This window comes from Nerophis lumbriciformis, linkage group LG09 (assembly GCF_033978685.3).
Source record: "Nerophis lumbriciformis linkage group LG09, RoL_Nlum_v2.1, whole genome shotgun sequence".
Taxonomy (NCBI): domain Eukaryota; kingdom Metazoa; phylum Chordata; class Actinopteri; order Syngnathiformes; family Syngnathidae; genus Nerophis; species Nerophis lumbriciformis.
Window position 1 is genome coordinate 20,333,241 of NC_084556.2, and position 20,866 is coordinate 20,354,106.

Genomic DNA, 20,866 nt, shown 5'->3' on the forward strand with positions numbered 1-20,866 from the left:
GGGAGGAAGGAGCACCGACACAGAAACAAACACCAAACCCAAGTAAAATGCAACAAAACCAAAACAGTCACGAAGGATCATGACGTCATCTGCCGTGGAGCCATTTTTCTTTTTAGAATATCAACATGTTGTAAAGAATTTTTTTTTTCTTTTTCTGTATACATGGAGAGAAAATAGAACACCACATATTTATATGAGTCAGATAACTCTTCTAGCGCTGACACTCAGTTAACTTTTTTTTCTAAGTATGCACCCCACTGTTATTTTCAAAGAAATACAACACATGCATCATAACCTATTAGTTTGTGTTCACGTGTTCTGTAATGGACTGCTGGAATAGGCTCCAGCTTATACTTCTTACTAAGAATTGACGATATATATTGTCGCCTCTTGCGATGACGATATATATCACAATATAATTTGGCATATAAATGATAATAGGATAACAGGTTTCAAAGGCTCCTTACATAACAATAGCTACCGGTAGTAGTTACTTTCTGTTGCAACATGGTTCTATCTACACTTCTGTTAAAATGTAATAGGCATTTATTTTTCCATTGTTTGGATACTTTACATTAGTTTTGGCCAATACTACAAATTTTGGCATTGATCCAATCAATGCCAAGTAGTTACAGGGGCAGTATTGGTCACACCAATGTTCAAACTTCCAATTTTCAGGATCATATACATATATATATATATATATATATATATATATATATATATATATATATATATATATATATATATATATATATATGTATATACGACTGAGAAGTCGTATACATATACATATACATATATATATATATATATATATATATATATATATATATATATTTATGTATTTATGTATGTATGTATGGATGACATGCACCTGGGGATAAGTTGATTAGCAACACTAAATTGGCCCTGGTGTATGAATGTTGTCTATCTGTATTGGCCCTAAAATGAGGTGGCGACTTGTTCAGGGTGTACACCACCTTCTGCCCGAATGCAGCTGGGATAGGCTCCAGCACCCCCCGCGACCCCGGAAGGGACAAGTGGTAAAAAATGTATGGATGGGTGTGTGTATATATTAGTGTTGTCCCGATACCAATATTTTGGTACCGGTACTAAAATTATTTCCATACTTTTCGATACTTTTCTAAAAAAAAAAGGAAACCACAAAAAATTGCATTATTAGCTTTATTTTAACAATAAATCTTAAGAGTACATTAAACATATGTTTCTTATTGCAAGTGTGTCCTTAAATAAAATAGTGAACATACTAGACAACTTGTCATTTAGTAGTAAGTAAGGAAACAAAGGCTCCTAATTAGTCTGCTGATGTATGCAGTAACATACTGTCATTTTTCATTCTATTATTTTGTCAACATTATTAAGGACAAGTGGTAGAAAATGAATTATTAATCTACTTGTTCATTTACTGTTAATACACACACACACACACACACACACACACACACACACACACACACACACACACACACACTCACACCAACTACAACTGTAGTCCAAGAACTATTAAAAAATTAGCTACTAAATAAATCATAAGTTACTCGCAAGTTAGTCAATACTGAGTTTGTTACATAGTTAGTTTTTTTGATAGAACACTTACTTATTCTTAATCAAGTAGTTATTTTGATGACTACTTTTCACTTTTACTTGAATCATATTATTCTAAAGTAACGACACTCTTACTTGAGTACAATTTTTGGGTACTCGACTCACATCTGGTCCTACGATGTGTAGTGTAGCATGTTTAGCTATTCCTTGTCCTTTTGTCCTCCAGTGATTACGATACTTGCAAGAAATTAGGTTCACTTGACAACATTAAATAGTGATTTACAAGCTGTACTGTGTAGGGACATTAGCTGCTCGCTTGCTAAAACCACATGCTTCATAACGCTACAGATACAGTATATAAGAGTAGAGAACGTTTGGAGTACAGTTCCCAGTTCCATGGTGAAAGAAAACTGAAATAATTGCTTCATCATCCCACTATCTCGCCATGCACACAGCTCCCTTGATGCATCCAGTTCACGCCTCCAACATTTGAATTGTAATAACACCCCGTCTCAGGAATGTGTTGGATCAGTAAAGACAAAGGCGTGGTTCATACACAAGACTCCTGTTTTGCAGACTCCCAAGTTATGAGTTAATGAGCATGTGAGGATCTTGAATTCTGTGGTGATGAAGAGTCCTGTGTAGATTCGTCCAACTTTGATTAGTTGTTGGTTGTTCGTAGGTAATTCGGTGCTCCCACCTTTTATTTCATTGACTGACACGCCAATTCATCTATATAAAAAAAGGTTTTGGGCTCCATATCACCACTTTGTAAGGAGAAACGTCACTTTGATTTTCACAAGATACAAATCAAAAATGCTTCACTTCTGAAGCCCTGAGGACAAACAAGACGGAATGCAATTATCAGTGTAATACAAGCAAGATGTGCAACTTGGAACCTTCTCTCTTTAATAAAGATGCCGACACTAAACTGAATTCAAGAGATTTATTGCATTAAAAACCTCAAGCGGTTGCTACTGTAGAAGAATTGGCTGCTTTGATGAAAAGAAGGATCATGGGAAATTGAGGCACTGTTGTACCATTTTCTCCCAAATAGTGATCTCACCTCGAATAGAAACAGTGGGGGGCAGCTATCATTTATTTTAGAGTATTGTATTGATTAGTTTGTTGAGTATTGGGATAAAACAAACTTTATAGTCTCAGTGCGTATTTGGGTAGATAGTTGAAATAAACTTTTTTTTCCCCACAAAAAATCTGTCCTGTCACTATAGTAAATGTTTGGGTAGGATTTTACCAAACAACACCAGTTTTCTTTTAAGTAATATAGACATTTATCAGAGCTGTTATCTATTCTATGGAGGGATGTAGTTAATCATAGAACTGGCACCCAATGTTATTAAAAAAGTATTGATTTTGAATCGTGTATCCTTTGGAATCAAGAATCGATTCTGAATCGAATCATTACCCCCAAAAATGTAATCGAATGGAATTGAATCGTGTGGTGCCCAAAGATTCACAGCCCTAATATTTAAAGGTCCGGGCACTCCATACTGTCCATATACTATACATTTTTATTAGTTACACCTAAACGATTTTTCGAAGCAACAGAGTATACATCTAAGCTTTATTCTAATTTAATTAATTAATTTAATTGATTCATTGTTGCTGGCCTATTGTGAATGTGAATGGGCTGCCCGATGTTTACATTGTATATTTGTGAATGGACAGGCTAAGTGGACATACCTATATTGATGAAAAGTAGGATCATGGGAGATTGAGTAAGTCTCTCCTCAAATATGATGATCATTTTTGTTGTATTTTCCAAATTGACTGACCAATGGACGGACTGAGTTTCACATAATGTTTACATGTGAATGGACATACCTATAATGATGAAAAGGAGAATCATGGGAAATTGAGTCAGCCTCTCCTCAAATATGCATATCATTCAAGCAAGTTGTAGTTTGCAAATTGACTGACTAATGTTTATATTTGATATGGGAATGGACAGACTTAGGTTCATATGATATTTATATGTGAATTGACATACAATACATATACTGATGAAAAGGAGGGTAATGGGAAATTGAGTCAGCCTCTCCTCAAATTTGCTTATCATTCTAGTTGTAGTTTGCAAATTGACTTACTAATGTATACATTTGGTATGTGAATGGACAGACTGACATTTGTGTGACGTTTAAATGTTATGCATGGATGGAGGCGAACATAATATGGGTACAGTATATATATGTACTGAATGATGCTGAAGTTGTGTGTTTGTGTGTGCGTGTGTTTGAATGGACAGACTATGGTTCACATGATGTTTGTAATTGAATGGACATACCGATGCTAGTGGAAAGGAGAATCATGGTAGGTCCATATGATGTTTCACCATACTCAATCTCTAATCGACAGTGCCTGAAACTTATACATTTAAACGTATGCCTGTCCTCAAATGTGACATTTACTATATGTTGATATTTTGTATGGGAATGGACAGACTGAAGCTCATATGATGTTTGTACTATACATGAATGGACAGCTGCAGGCGTACATTATGTGTGTGTGATGTTGAATTGAGCTCAGTCTGAGTGAGCGAAACAAAAATGGAAATTTCCCTTCTTCACGGGTGACAACATCAAATACTGTAGGTCCATTCACATGAACCCCACCCCCTCCTACTTAGACTTCAGAAATACTAGCCCAAAACTGCAATATAACTCCCAAACTCGCTTTGGGTTGCATTAGTGTGGCACTGACCCAGAATGTGCGACTTTAGAATACTCCTTCTTGTTGTGCTCCCCAGTCATTCATCACTCTTCCTGATCCAGCCTCTGTGGCTTTGTGTGGGATTGTTTGTCATTGTGTAACGTTTGCAGAAAGACAGAAAAAAAGAGAGGCTCTTTGGCTTGCACGGCTACGCCTGTTATCGTCATTTTCATCCCCCGCATCTTTCCCAGTTTCCTCCTATTCCCGATTCTGATGAAAGTGAAGCCACAGTCCAACTGTGGAGCTCTTATGTCAGGGGCGGTCTGGTAAACACTATTGCGTGTGTTCTGCTTACCTACTTCCTGCCAGGGCCAAGCTCCTCCATGCTGCAAGTTGTTGCCTGCATGGAGGTTAAGCACGGTCACATTGCGTTAGCGAGGTTGCTTGTCAAACATCCAGTGCAACGGTGTTTTTAAATGAAAACATTTGGTAGGCAACAAAATGTACCAAGGAAAACTGCAGTACTTTCACTTATTGTTGTATTTATTTTAACTGTACAGATTACACAAATCCTTTCGGATTCATTATGACCACGGGAAAAATATGACTTTCTAGTCACGTTGCACTTTTGCATGGCCACTTGTTTGACCATTAAATTGTGTGTATGTGAACGGACATACGGTATAGAGATTTTTCTAATGACACATGGAGGCTTACTTTATGTTTGTATGTGAATGGCAGCGGTATTTGGATTATATATATATATATATATATATATTAGGGGTGTAACGGTACGTGTATTTGTACTGAACCGTTTCGGTACGGGGGGGTTCATTTCGGTTCGGAGGTGTACCGAACGAGTTTCCACACGAACATATTAAGCTAAGCTAAAGTCTTAACAAGCTGCTCCGCTTCCTTCTGCCTGTCTCTGTCAGTACACAGCACCCAGCATTGTCCCACCCACACAACCATCTGATTGGTTACATACAGAGCGGTAACAGCCAATCAGCAGTGCGTATTCAGAGCGCATGTAGTCAGTGCTTAGCGTTTAGCAGGTAAGCATCAGGCAGCGGACTCTCCCCAAATTATAATAAACACCTTCCAGTCAACTACTAGTAACATCACTATGAGCCCGTTGACCTTCTAGAACAGTGGTTCTTAACCCGGGTTCGATCGAACCCTAAGGGGAGTCGGCCTCAGGGGTTCGGCGGAGCATCTGCCGCGGATGTCAAGACACACCCGACTCATCGTGTAAATAAAAACTTCTCCCTATCGGCGTATTATGGATACCCCCAAACAATGTTCCCTCTAATTTTCCATCTGATTTGCACGTGTGTAATTTGTTGTGAGTTTATGCAGTGTGTTGGTTTTGTTCTTTGAACAAGGTGATGTTCATGCACGGTTAATTTTGTGCACCAGTAAAAAAAACTTATAACTTTGTCTTGAATTGTAAAAAAACAAAAAAAACATTTTATTTTTCACTAAAGAAGGGTTCGGTGAATGCGCATATGAAACTGGTGGGGTTCGGTACCTCCAACAAGGTTAAGAACCACTGTTCTAGAAATATAATCTGCAGCTCAGCTTGCTCGCAGTCCTGGCTTGAGGTAAAGGCTAATTCGCTTTTAGCGTAACGTTAACTCATTTTGCGGTGTGTGTGTGTGTGTGTGTGTGTGTGTGTGTGTGTGTGTGAGTGTGTTACGGACAGCAAAGCCCTGTCTGTCTGTTATTTCACTTTACCTTTTTCTGTGTTGATTGAGCTGTGTTGAAGCAGCAAAAAAAGGACAGTATGTTAAATGAAGAGTTTCTGTCTCTGTTAGTTGATATAATAATGTAACTGCATCATAAAGCCGACATGAACTCCATGGTGTTCAGGGATGAATAGTCTCTCCTATTGCTATTGTACTATTTTTTCAGCTATAGTTACATTAATCACTGGTAATGGAGCAGCCTAGTTTTGAATGGCAGGGTCCCTGCTATCACATGTTGATAAAAAATATAACAATTACATAATAAAAATCAACTACAGGCTTCCCAAATGCTGTAATAAATTAAGCATGATGTGTTGACTTGAAACTGTTGAATGTTGCACTTTTTATATGTAGAAGAAAAGTTTTGTAATTTCATTTAATCTGAGCAACAATTTGAGGCAGTTTAATGTGTATTAACGTGGGCAGAATTATTATTATAGTGTTCCCAATGTTAAAAGGATAAAGCCATTGTTTACAAATTTGGTAAATAAATAACCAAAAAATTCATATTTTGTTGTTTTCTTACTGTACCGAAAATGAACCGAACCGTGACCTCTAAACCGAGGTACGTACCAAACCGAAATGTTTGTGTACCATTACACCCATAATATATATATATGTGTATATATATATATATATATATATATATATATGTGTGTATATATATATATATATATATATATATATATATATATATATATATATATGTGTATATATATATATATATATATATATATATATATATATATATATATATATATATATATATATATATATATATATATATATATATACAGGTAAAAGCCAGTAAATTAGAATATTTTGAAAAACTTGATTTATTTCAGTAATTGCATTCAAAAGGTGTAACTTGTACATTATATTTATTCATTGCACACAGACTGATGCATTCAAATGTTTATTTCATTTAATTTTGATGATTTGAAGTGGCAACAAATGAAAATCCAAAATTCCGTGTGTCACAAAATTAGAATATTACTTAAGGCTAATACAAAAAAGGGATTTTTAGAAATGTTGGCCAACTGAAAAGTATGAAAATGAAAAATATGAGCATGTACAATACTCAATACTTGGTTGGAGCTCCTTTTGCCTCAATTACTGCGTTAATGCGGCGTGGCATGGAGTCGATGAGTTTCTGGCACTGCTCAGGTGTTATGAGAGCCCAGGTTGCTCTGATAGTGGCCTTCAACTCTTCTGCGTTTTTGGGTCTGGCATTCTGCATCTTCCTTTTCACAATACCCCACAGATTTTCTATGGGGCTAAGGTCAGGGGAGTTGGCGGGCCAATTTAGAACAGAAATACCATGGTCCGTAAACCAGGCACGGGTAGATTTTGCGCTGTGTGCAAGCGCCAAGTCCTGTTGGAACTTGAAATCTCCATCTCCATAGAGCAGGTCAGCAGCAGGAAGCATGAAGTGCTCTAAAACTTGCTGGTAGATGGCTGCGTTGACCCTGGATCTCAGGAAACAGAGTGGACCGACACCAGCAGATGACATGGCACCCCAAACCATCACCCAACCATGCAAATTTTGCATTTCCTTTGGAAATCGAGGTCCCAGAGTCTGGAGGAAGACAGGAGAGGCACAGGATCCACGTTGCCTGAAGTCTAGTGTAAAGTTTCCACCATCAGTGATGGTTTGGGGTGCCATGTCATCTGCTGGTGTCGGTCCACTCTGTTTCCTGAGATCCAGGGTCAACGCAGCCGTCTACCAGCAAGTTTTAGAGCACTTCATGCTTCCTGCTGCTGACCTGCTCTATGGAGATGGAGATTTCAAGTTCCAACAGGACTTGGCGCCTGCACACAGCGCAAAATCTACCCGTGCCTGGTTTACGGACCATGGTATATCTGTTCTAAATTGGCCCGCCAACTCCCCTGACCTTAGCTCCATAGAAAATCTGTGGGGTATTGTGAAAAGGAAGATGCAGAATGCCAGACCCAAAAACGCAGAAGAGTTGAAGGCCACTATCAGAGCAACCTGGGCTCTCATAACACCTGAGAAGTGCCAGAAACTCATCGACTCCATGCCACGCCGCATTAACGCAGTAATTGAGGCAAAAGGAGCTCCAACCAAGTATTGAGTATTGTACATGCTCATATTTTTCATTTTCATACTTTTCAGTTGGCCAACATTTCTAAAAATCCCTTTTTTGTATTAGCCTTAAGTAATATTCTAATTTTGTGACACACGGAATTTTGGATTTTCATTTGTTGCCACTTCAAATCATCAAAATTAAATGAAATAAACATTTGAATGCATCAGTCTGTGTGCAATGAATAAATATAATGTACAAGTTACACCTTTTGAATGCAATTACTGAAATAAATCAAGTTTTTCAAAATATTCTAATTTACTGGCCTTTACCTGTGTGTGTGTGTGTGTATATATATATATATATATATATATATATATATATATATATATATATATATATATATATATATATATATATATATATATGTATATATATGTATGTATATATATGTATGTATATATATATATGTATGTATGTATACAGGTATGTGCATGGGCATACTATTGTTTGTATTGTGTGTTTATGTGAATGGACAGTCTGAGGTTTACATTATTTATTTTTGTGACTGGACATACCGATATTTGTTTTATGTATATATGTGCCTGGACCGACTGGGTTTCACATGATAGTTGTATGTAAATGGGCAGACTGGGGTTGACATCATAGTTTTATGTGAATGGACATACCAATGCTTGTGTTGTGTTTAAAGGTGTATGAACATACTATTATTTGTATAAGGTGTTTGTGAATGGACCGACTGGGTTCACATGATGTTTGTATATGAATGGACAGACTGGGTTCACATGATGTTTGTATGTGAGTGGACAGACTGGGCTTCACATGATAGTTGTCTGTGAATGGAAATACTGACGTTTGCATTACAGTATGTACATATGTGCACTTTGTGCAAGGACATACAAGTGTTTGTATATTGTTTATGTGAATGGACTGACTGAGGTTTACATAATAGTTTCCATGTGAATAGACATACCGATGTTTGTATTCTGTATACGGCATATGTGCATGGACATACCGGTACTATTTGTAGTATGTCTGTATGTGAATGGACAGATTGAGGTTTACATGATTTGTTTTTGTGAATGGACATACCTTCGTTTGCATTCGGCATATTTGTGAATAAAGATACCAATGTTTCTGTTATGGAAGTGAATATTGACACTGTGTGTGAATGGACAGGCAGACATTTGTAAATTAATTTGACAACTGTCTAACTGATCTGTACTTAATACAAATATATTGTTATTATTATTATTAATATTATATTAGTTTTACCCGAATGAAAATAAAACCACAAAATTAATTTCGGAAGAAAGAAACAACAACGCCATCTGCTGGATCTACTTGGGTACTACCCACTAATGCAAAGTCACCAGTGATCCAGTATGTCTGAGGATGAACATTTTCACTGTGCTCGCTTGCAGTTTTTATTAAGGACCTTTATCGCGTTTGCCTTTTGTCTTTTACTCTGTGAGGATGTCCCTGCTGGGTTTAAAGTGATTCAGGCCGGTAATTTTTCCCCAACCCAGACTCGCTGGCAATCCGCCCCTAATAGCTTCCATGTGGAGGCTCTCTCTCTCCTCTTGTCTTTTTGTTGTTTAAATGCAATTAGTTTAGTACACGTGTGTTTGGGTCACATTGAGTACAAATTCCATGTTCTGTCTCACATGAGACAATGGTGCATATGTACAAAATGGAGATTCAACTTTATATAATAGCAAACGCTGGCCAAGTTTCTCTTTCCCATACATAGACTGGGAGAGGATTCCCAGATTATGACTGTTAAACACATCAATGACATCACCTGTTTCCTCTGCCTTGAGGGAAGGGTCTGCTGTTTTTTTAGATTCCTTTATGCCTGTTCAATGTCTACTGAAAATGGTGAGTACACATGACCAAAACGTCTCCTCTTTCTGTGTTTCCACAGTTGTGTGTCCCCTCACCTGCATGAATGGCGGCGTGTGCAGCTCCAGGAAACACTGCCTGTGCCCGCCAGGTTTCACGGGCAGACTTTGCCAATTTTCTCTGCGGCACACGCAGCGGGTTCAGGCGGCGCGAGGCAACAAGCAGCCTGTCTACCCTGTTTCTTTAAAACCCGACAGCCAGAAACTTCTGGAGCAAGCGAGCATGGGACGCACCCAGTTGACTCAGACCCACTCTGTTTTCTCCATACCGTTGGCACAGCCGGGCCACCACTCCTCTGAAGGTACCGCTCGTGTGCCTGTGTTCAATGTAAAACTAGAGCTACAGGTGTACCTAATGTTGTGGTCAATGAGTGTTAATTATAGCTCCTTTAATGCCCTCCATGTGTGTTTACAGTGCAAATAAACGTACGTGTTCACCACACACCAGACACATCTGTGGTCATCCAACCTGTCAGCCAAGCGGACAACAAGCCTTTTCAGAAGACGAGTCCGCGCCCCACGCCCACGCGACACAAGCCCAAGGGGCGATGCTTCCAGGAGACCACCCCCAAACAAGCTGTGAGTTTATAAGTCACAGAGCTGACGATGTCTCTTCTCACCTCCAAGTGCTTCCTCATGTTATGTTTCATCACTGTAGTGCAATAGCACCCCGCTTCCTGTTCTGACCAATCAAGAGGATTGCTGCGGCAGCGTGGGCAACTCGTGGGGACAAAACAAGTGTTATCAGTGCCCCAAACTGCCAAGTAAGTATTGAGAAGACATACAGAACACCTCTGTAATTAACTGGCGACTAGGTAGGGCCTGTCTGGTTTTATGATGCAGATACCAATCATTAGTTAGTGAGATCGTCCGATACCAATCACATGGATTAACTAGAGATGTCTCCATTATGGGATAGGGTCTTTGGCCAATATTCACCTTTTAAAAAAAAAAAAACTTTTTTACTTATAAGAAATGTAGTTTATTTGCCACAAAAGAAGTGATGGCTCCACACTGTGTATGGACATACACAGTTAGCTGCTAACCACCTCATGTCAGCTGACGGACCAAGATATAATTAAGTATCAGCCGGACATCGTTTTTTTGTAATCAACATTGAAAAACATTAATTGGCATTGGCCGATCACACACCTTTTTTGCGGAAATTGGCGGATGCTAATGGCCGCATCTCTAGTTCAGAGTATACTCCGCGTGGGATAGGCCCCAGCTCATCCTGGACAATGAATGAATGATTATAATCAGTTTTTCAATAAAGGACTTGAAAATATAAAGTAAGCGTGGTTTTAAGCGCAACCCTTTTGGAGGATACTAATTCAAGTCCGGTACTTGTGGAAGTGAGAGGAAGAAAAGCTCTCACTATTTTGGTGAGAAGTTGTTTGGTGCCACCTGCTGGTTTGCACGCATAAATCTCTCAACCCTGAACATGAGACATTTTTTCTTTGTTAATCTTTTTTTTAAATGTTGTCTTATATATGAGTCAATTTGGTAGACATTTTTCATTTTTTGCAGTTAATGAAAACACGCATTTGACTATGAATGTCAGTGACGTTAAATGTAAACTAGAATATACACTTACTGACCATAACCTGCACAGTCTATTCATTGTGTATCACAAAACCTGCCTTTAACTCTATTTTTCATTGAGGTAATTGTTTACCCTTCTTTATAGTACTATAGAATAGAAGCACCTCTCATGGATTGTAGTAGTATACCACTACCTAAAGGGTACAGTACAGTAATAATAATAAACATTTCTGACTGAAAGTCAATATTAATGGTTAAACTAATGTGTGTGTTAACAGCTTAAAAGGTAGGATACAAGCATAGAAGAGTCCAGTGAACTACATGAATTCAGTGTATGATTGAGTTTTTTGATGTTGAGCACTATTTTCATACCCTTTTGCAATATTAATATCAACCCCATCACCTAAAGTCATCCTTATCTGCATCTTGTGTGTTCCTTGCAACAAATTCATCCGCGGTCGATTTACACCTTCCACAACTTAAAAAATATGGACCTAGATTTAAACTAGCTACTTGATACGTCTGTACATGAAAGTACGGGAAGAGAAAGCGGAAGCAATTACAGGAATTACACTCAGACAGTGAGACAGAGGAGGAGAATGTGGAAAATATGCCTTTTCTGCATCAGTATGTTCCTATTGGCTGCCCCGGTGCAGGACTGTCATCACATCGCCAGTGAGGTTGATTTTCAACAAACTCTTGGCTCCTTACATTTTTTCCACTGGACTATTATTCCAGCTCTCAGCTCTGAGTCACACAATGCAGCCCTTTGACAAAACCCAATACTGTATGTCTGGTTGGAATTTAGACTCCCATTCTGATTGCTGACCGCTTTGTTTCATCCATATCCATTTCGATCTTATTTGTACACTTAAATTGACAATACCGGCTATTTTCCTCCCAATTTGTGTTATCAATAGTTTGGTCTTTTATAAAACCACTCTTTATGTTTTTACTGCTTTGTGTTGCAAACAAATCAACTAATTTGGAATAAGAACAAGACAATTACATAGTTTTATTCCCAATAAAGATGTGGTCACAGCATTGTGAGACTGGATTTACTCCACAGAAGGCCTCATAAAAATCTAAGAAGGGGAAAAAAGTCATTTGTTTAGCAGTAAAATCTGCCCAAAAATCCCTCACTAGCTTTAACAGCTGCAATTTCTCAGACAGTACTGCCAAAAATACACCTCGGCACTAAAATGAGCCTTAAAATGTAATCAGAAGCTAACTTTTTATTGCTGCAATTTGATTATTTTGGGAAATAGACTTACTTGGTTCCTTGGTGCAAAGCAATACGTTTTTTTATGCTCTGTAAGTATACAGACTAAACTGAAAGGTGCTAATTAGTCAGTTTAGAGGTGTTGATGCTAACTTATCCTTGTGTGCTTCGCTGTTTCCACAGATGCTTCAGTCAAGCAGACCATTGTAGAAGATTTTGGCTCAACCTGCCCACAAGGTTATAAACGATTCAACAGCACGCACTGTCAAGGTAACAAGCTGGATTTAGATGATTTTATAGACAAGTCATTGCTCTCAGTTCCATTGCATGCTCATTTATATGATTTGTGACTGTGGAACCTTTTAAAGTAGAACACCCCTGAGGTTGTACAGTGTGGAATTCAAATAAAAAGTTGCACGAGACTCCGGCCTTCAAACCACCATCATGCACTACCTCACCGTCTTCTCCATAGGGATGAGTACTGAATTCGATACTTTGAAAGGTACCGACCGAAGTCAGTCTGTATTACCGGGTACCGAGTCACGTAAAATCAAACTGAGCTGTGTTTTGATGCCATTAGTTGCACGTGACGTGACATCCGGTTGCAAACTAGGTATCGGCTCTAGCACTTGGCCGGGAGACAAGCTGTCAAGCAGCACTCAGTGCGGACTCAGCCCGACTGCCTCTGGGTAATGTTACAATTTTCCATGCCAAAAAAAGCAATAAGAAGGCACTCAAAAGTATTGTAAGGCTCCACAGTGTTCAATATGCGCTAGTTTGATGCTAATTTACACTGCATTTGCCATAGACATGCTAAAAATCAGCATTCGGTAATCAAAGCTACAAACAAGATAATGCACATTACAATCAAACAGCTAGTGTGTAATAAATATAAAACTAACAATGTAAACACTTTGTAGGACTCAACAAAATAAAAGACTGGCACATTAAACTTGATGGTAAAGATTACTTCCTGACTAAGGCAACACACCATAGTCCAGGGTCGTGTATAAAGAGAATATGGCCAACTCGGTTTCAGACTATATCCTAAATTATTGGTCAAAAGTCACTCACGTGACCACCAACTTTGAGCTGGCCACAGCTGGAGCTATGGGTGTACTGCACTTCCTCGTTCAATATCTCTTTTAATTGTCGTGTTTATGCAATTCTGATAATTGTGTCTGTCCTTGAATGGTTCTTTAAAGTGAATATGATGGCTGCTTGGTGGATGAATGGTTAGAATGTTGGCCTCACAGTCAGGAGATCGAGGGTTCAAATATTTTTGGGGGTTATTCCGGTGTGGAGTTTGCATGTTAAGCTTCCTCCCACATTCCAAAAACATGCATTTGACCACTTTGTGAAATCAATGCACCCAGGAAGAAAGTTCCGGTAATGCTTAAAATGAGCAAAATACTGTGATTATTACATGATTTGATTATTTGTATTTCATTATTTCCTATGGAAAATCCCAACCAATCAGAGGCATAAAGATTTCACTGTACTGTACTCTACTGTGCCTACTGAATCCACAGTTTCAAATAGACTGATTAGAAAACACACCCAACGGTGTTTCAAAATAACCTTTCCATGTTTTTGCCCGCCCGCTACAGACATCAATGAGTGCTCCATGCAGGGTATCTGTCAGAATGGAGACTGTTTGAACACACTGGGAAGCTTCAAATGTTCCTGCAAGGCTGGCTTTGTCCTGGAGAGGAATCGATGTGTCGGTGAGTGGACATTACTGATAGAACATTCTGAAATTGGTCCTGGGAGTGAAAGTGTTGTGTTCTTTGTCAGAGTCTCCAGCCGAGTCGGCCCAATGCTTCTTGATGGCGTCCGATGTCAGAGGGTGCGAGCATGCCCTGCCCACTCACCTCACCAAGGAGATGTGCTGCTGCACTGTGGGCAAAGCTTGGGGGCGTAACTGCGAACGGTGTCCACAGGAGGGTACAGGTCTGTAATATACAGTACATTATACAGAATATGTACACACAATGTGTTTATGATGCCATTTTGCTTTAGGGTACAACTGTACTGCATCATATTCGGAACATTTACCTTAACGCATTTAGCCACATGTGAGGTGCAACATATTGTAAACACCTGTTCATGTGCAACTGCAAACTAATAAAGCTATTCTCAATAGTGTAGACTTTTTGTATATTTTCTCATTATGTTCTTTATATATATGTTGTGGGCAATTTGTGTATTGTGGAAACAGAAAGCTGTAACTAATTAATGATTCAGTTAGTTCAGTTATTTTAAGAGCAGATTAATAATTAATAGTGCATGTTGACACGTTGCTTTTTTTTTTACATAATATCATACAGAAATTGTGACTTATTGGTTTGTATTTTTTTGTGAATCAATGGATCTTGTTCCTTTCTTGCTGCATTTCATTTGCATAATGTTAAGATTGTAACATATAAATCACCAATGCATTTCTCTCTATGTGACACGCAGTTGCCTTTAGTAAGATCTGCCCTGCGGGCAAAGGCTGTGTTCTTCAAAATATAACAGAAACTGTGGCCATCCCTCCTTTGCCTTTCCCCTGGAAGCCGGACAAAGAAGGTGACTACCCCACTGCACTTTGTCAGCAATCTCATTGAAAACTCTCAATGATAAAATGTACTTTTCCTCCCTCTCCTTCCAGAAACAAAGCGGCCGGTAAGATTATTCCTGCTTTTATAATGTAACTTGGGCTTAGAGCATTGGGCTTTTTTTTTTACGATTTCTGATGGTCTTTTTAAACCAGCAGAGGCCACTAGAGACAACAACCGCTGTGCAGCAGGCTCCAACCAGTTCCCAAAGTCCTCGTGTTCCTGGTAAATTGCTCAGTTTTACACACGCAAAACATATTCATCTATTGTCTCCATGCAGATACAGTATGTATGTAAATTGCACTATGGACTTGGACAAATGTCAGCACAAATCAAAGTGTATTCAATGTTGTTACTTCAATGAAAGTACAATACATTTCTACTTTTTTGGGGGTCTGCAGTTGTCAAACCCACCCCTCCCACCATCATCAGAATGACCCATGGCAATGACCCCTTAGAGACCCAAACGAAAGTTTCACGTAAGTTCCCTGCAAACCTCTCCACCATCCTTTAAGGGACTTAAATGTAGTCTTTAAATGTAAAAATATAACATTGGGTTAAGTCCTCATAAATGTCAAGCTAACTGTTCTTACAGTATGTATTACCTTATTTCCTCTAATAGTGGGCCCTACTTGATTGGATGCTATTAGTCGCCAGGTGCATTATAATTCCAAGACAATTTTCCTTCATTTAAAAAATACTAGTAACTTCAGTTGGAGTTAACGGATACCCCGAAAATACTCAAAGTGCAACCGGGCGGGACTTTTGCGGCCCGCAGTTTTTTTAATCAACCTACATTTTAAAAGTAAATTACAGCAAAACGGTGTAATGCAACGGGAAAAGTTGAAATGCTAATACAGTAGTACCTCAACTTAAGAGTAAGCAATTAAGATTGGTTCTGTGACATAGCTCTTGATTCAAAACACACAAATCAGCATTGCTTATTGAAATGAATTAAAATCAAATTAATAGGTGCTTGGTCCCCAAAACAGCACAACTTTAACATGCTTTAAAAAAACAAAACAAAAAAAAAACCTTTTACATAAGAAATATTGTACATAAAGAACTCAATAGAATGTACTACAAACAACTACTGTAGTTTTATGAAGTAATTTAATAATACTGTACAGCATTTACTTTAGAAAGCGGATTTGTATGTTATCTCCTTCCAGATGCTTCTCTGTCAAACACACCGTCAATTCAACAGAGAGCTTCTCTATATTTTTATGAATACATGTCTGCAGTTTAGATAATATTTTAAAAGTCTTGGCTGGTGTTAAACTCATTCTGACTCATGATGCAGACCAGCAGTGATACACTCCAACTGCTTCGTCATGTCTGCTACATGTTTGTAATGATTTATTTCTTTAATTCAAAGATTGTCATTCACTTTTTCTTCTCCGCACTGTCCTTCACACTCACTTTTTTCCTTCCCGTGGTTGGAAAACAAAGTTATGTCCCTTTCTAGCTGTAAGCATGGCAAGTAAAACCGGATGATTTGGTCGGATCTTATAGGGGTTCACTGTGTTTACTACCCCACCAAAACGGCGGGGATGCTTGTTACTCAAATTTTTGCTTATGTAACTAAGTGCCAGCCAGGCTGGCTGGACCATGCGTACATTGGTAAACCTCACTCCCTGACAACTTCAAAAGAGTGTGCTGGCCGCTCGAGCTTTTAGCCTAGTGGCTAGCACACTTACTGTACCTTTCAATCGGGCGACGTGGGTTCGCGACCTGCTCGCAGTGGTGGCAGTAGGGGAAGATCAATACACAACGCAGAGCCGCTACACTTACAGCAAAACAATTAGTCGAGAAACAGGCTTTATTTCAAAACACTAACCTATACTAATAATGCTAATAATAATAATAATGTGTTTAATACATTTGATTGACATGAATAAGTGTAAATGTAATCAATTTCTCTTTGGCACACCTTGTTTTCAAACTCAAGCATCAAAACAAAAACAAAGTGGATCTTTTTATGAAATATTATCCCTAACGACCAGAAACAGGAACAGACTCAGCACAACAGCACCCCCGGCCACTATATGAGGAAATATGATACATTTAATTTGTATTAGCAAGCAAATGGGTCATTTTGTCTGCTCTAGGTTTAAAGGTATTTGAACACGTTTTCAAATACATTTCATATTCTTATGTTTCATAGAAGAAAATTGTTGCCTGATCAGTGCAAACTTGTTCAGCATGTTGCCAAACAAATTCTTCTTTAGTCTTTTTTGCTTTCTATGCTTTATTTGTCCCACGTGTGCTCTTGTTGCTGCTGTAGTAGGAAACTCACAGAGGGAGTTTAAACATTGAACATACAGTATAAACTCACTGGTTGATTTTAATGGCTTCTACAAGCATGACAGCTCAATAACGATCAGTAAAAAATATGTTTTATGGCAAGTGTATTGTCATTATGAAGCTGCACATTAATCAAATTGTCCTCCCAGAGTACTAACAAAGTGTACCCCATAAGGCGCCCAGTGAGTTTACAGTTAAACCCAAAGTTATATTTATATATAGCCTGGCTTGATGTTGAGTTAAAGAGAATTTGTTGGTGATGAATGGGTTGTCCTATCTAGTCTTGAGCGCAAACAGATCAAGAAGCAAAAGCTCTACCATCATCTGATCGATTCAATTCTCTGGATATTCACAGAAAAAAATGTCTTTATTTTTCTTATGCTGCTGCGCCTCCCCTGAAGTCTTCTGGCGTCTCCCAGGGGAGGACTGCCTCAGATTTTGAAAACGTATTCTCTAGTTTACACTATTAAGGCCCTATTCTACAGTTTGCGCTTACGTGGTTTTTTTTACACGCTTGAAGCTATGCACGTTTCTCTTATCCCTATTCTCCCACTCCGAATAAGTGCTTAAGTCCTGAATTAAGGGCAAGCTCATTACTAATGAGGTGGACTTCTGGCATGACACCTTTTTTTCTTGGTTGTGTGAAAATCATTGAACATGGAATTTTACCAACATTTGTGAATATCATTAAAATCCATGAAAAATGTAACACTTTAAATTTGAAAAGGCTGAATCCATGCAGGCTGTGCTATATATTGTATGTGTCCAACGTTAGACATCAATGTTGTCTCAATTTACTAATACAACTATTTTGCAACGTTGTTTAGAAGTCAATTTTAAAAATCATATATGTATCATCCTTGTGTCTGCTGGGATTCTTGTTACTTTAGTGTTAAGATATTTGTATTTTGTCATGTGTCTTGTGTATTCATGTTAGCATGTAAGCCACTTAGCGATTAGCTTGCGTCTGCAGGAGATCAGCAGTATCACCGGTCCTTGAGTTTATTTAAGTGCGGTTATTAATCACGATTTCACAATCATTTTAATTTTAAACGGTAATACTAACCGCCGGGGTTTTTACAGCAGTTTATCATTAATACCAGTAATTGTTGTTTCCCTAATCACTGTCCAGCCGAAATCGTTGTATGCATTGAACGACCCAGGATGTCCAAATGCTATATATACTCTGCTGTCTTGCGCTGTACGTCCTTCATTTCTTCCACTTGTGCAGAAACAAAGCAAGTAAATGATCTGCATTTTCACTTTTGAATGTTAATTTAGAGTGGTATTATGTTCCTGTTGTCCTGTTTCCAAGTGTATCAGTTGAAACATTTAGAAAAGATTTGATAGTTTTCTGGAAGTTTTCTTCAGTCATTTTACTATGTGTGGTGTACACTGCATCCAAACTTCAAGTGCAATATAATGTTTCACCTTTTAGGGGCGCTGGACTTATTGCGGCCTCAGAAGCAGGAGGAGCGAAAGTACTCAAGTCGATGGGAGAATACGCGGAAGGCCAGATTTAACAGGGTGTAAATGTTCTGTTTTTGCATTGCGCATTATTATGGTACTTACGGTTCAGCCACTCTTTTAATGTATTTACGGTACCTCCCTGCATGCATTGCTCTATGCGCGGGCTCCTGCAGTCAGTCTAATATGTGAACGGCAGTGGCCAGTTTGTTATTGTGTTCCCTGAATTTAAACTCAGTAAAATATACGTATACAAAGAAGAAGGCTGTCGTCATTGAATTATCACAGGGAACGCCCACGTTTAAAGGTAGCTCCAACCATCTTGGCTGAAGGCGCGCAGCCAGAATCCACACTATTGCACAGCGTTTTCGGCTTAAAGGGCAAATTCACTTTTTTGGGGAATTTTGCCTATTCACAATCATTGTGAGAGACAAGAAGACAAAATGTTTTAGTTTTTTGCGCTTTCTAACATATAAAAATCAGCTCGTTCTAGGTGGCCAGCAATGTAGATAATGGGAGCAATCAATTCTACCTCTAAATCACTTTAAAAATGCTTTCAAAAACCGTCAACAATACTTAATTTACGTTCCGTAATATGTATAATAACCTAGCTGTAGCGACACTGTTATTGTAAATAATGTAAATAATTAAATGTATATACTGTGATGATTAACTTGTGTGATGACTGTATTATGAAAATAGTAAATATCTGTATCATGAATCAATTTAAGTGGACCCCGACTTAAACAAGTTGAAAAACTTATTCGGATGTTACCATTTAGTGGTCAATTGTACGGAATATGTACTTCACTGTGCAATCTACTAATAAAAGTTTCAATCAATCAATCAAATTGTAAGAGCAAACACTGAGGAACTCTATCGTAGTAACACATTGGCATGCTTTGGTATTAGCCGTAAAAGCTAGCTACGGCAAGAGATAAGCTTGCTTCTACGTCAACACGAAACGCGTTTGAGTTTGTAATACACTACACTGTGATACGACACCAATTTGTACTGACTGAAAAACATGAACAATCGTATTACAGTATCTGTAAAGTATTAGCCCATATTTCATGTTTTGTTTGTATACAGCTAGCCAGACAGTGTATGTACTGTAGTTGTACTAACACACATGACGTACTGCGTGTATCATGATCGATATTAAAGTGACTCACTCGATGGACAGTTTGTCTGGTCCAGCTGGCCATGTACGTTTCCTGTTGATTTTGGGTAAGCAATCCATTTATGTCAAAATAGCCTGTCTCCAAGTTCCATATTTATAGCGTCAAATTCACTTTCATCCCCCTCTCCCGGCTTCAGTCTGCTCCAACGTCTCACTCTTCCTTTGTGCTCGCTTCTATGGGGACGGCGTGGCGCGGTTGGGAGAGTGGCCATGCCAGCAACCTGAGGGTTCCTGGTTCGATCCCCACCTTCTACCAACCTTGTCACGTCCGTTGTGTCCTTGGGTCACTTCACCCTTGCTCCTGATGGGTCGTGGTTAGGGCCTTGCATGGCAGCTCCCACCATCAGTGTGTGAATGGGTGAATATGGAAATAGTGTCAAAGCGCTTTGAGTACCTTAAAGGTAGAAAAGCGCTATACAAGTATAACCCATTTACCATTCTATAAGCAGCAGTATATTTAGCTTCAAAAGTATAATGTCGTAAATCCTAATTTGTCTGGAAATAGTCATCTTTGTTGTCTGTTACCAAGTCTGCCATGATTAGAACACACACGCGTGTGTAATTCTGGAAGTAGGATCACAC

At 38.6% G+C, this 20,866-nt stretch overlaps 1 protein-coding gene across 6 annotated transcripts in view; it reads left to right on the top strand.

Annotated features, from left to right (window-relative positions):
- Positions 1 to 20,866, top strand: part of ltbp3 (latent transforming growth factor beta binding protein 3) — an 86,687-nt gene that overhangs the window by 41,610 nt on the left and 24,211 nt on the right. For 4 of the 6 annotated variants that reach the window (XM_061962330.2, XM_061962327.2, XM_061962325.2 and 1 more), the window contains exons 2-11: positions 9,984 to 10,262; positions 10,376 to 10,539; positions 10,619 to 10,724; positions 12,911 to 12,997; positions 14,338 to 14,454; positions 14,525 to 14,680; positions 15,191 to 15,298; positions 15,381 to 15,394; positions 15,483 to 15,552; positions 15,729 to 15,806. In XM_061962330.2, coding sequence (XP_061818314.1) covers positions 9,984 to 10,262; positions 10,376 to 10,539; positions 10,619 to 10,724; positions 12,911 to 12,997; positions 14,338 to 14,454; positions 14,525 to 14,680; positions 15,191 to 15,298; positions 15,381 to 15,394; positions 15,483 to 15,552; positions 15,729 to 15,806 — 1,179 coding nt within the window. The remainder of the gene's footprint in view (positions 1 to 9,983; positions 10,263 to 10,375; positions 10,540 to 10,618; positions 10,725 to 12,910; positions 12,998 to 14,337; positions 14,455 to 14,524; positions 14,681 to 15,190; positions 15,299 to 15,380; positions 15,395 to 15,482; positions 15,553 to 15,728; positions 15,807 to 20,866) is intronic. The other 2 variants (XM_061962326.2, XM_061962328.2) reach the window with 2 other exon arrangements.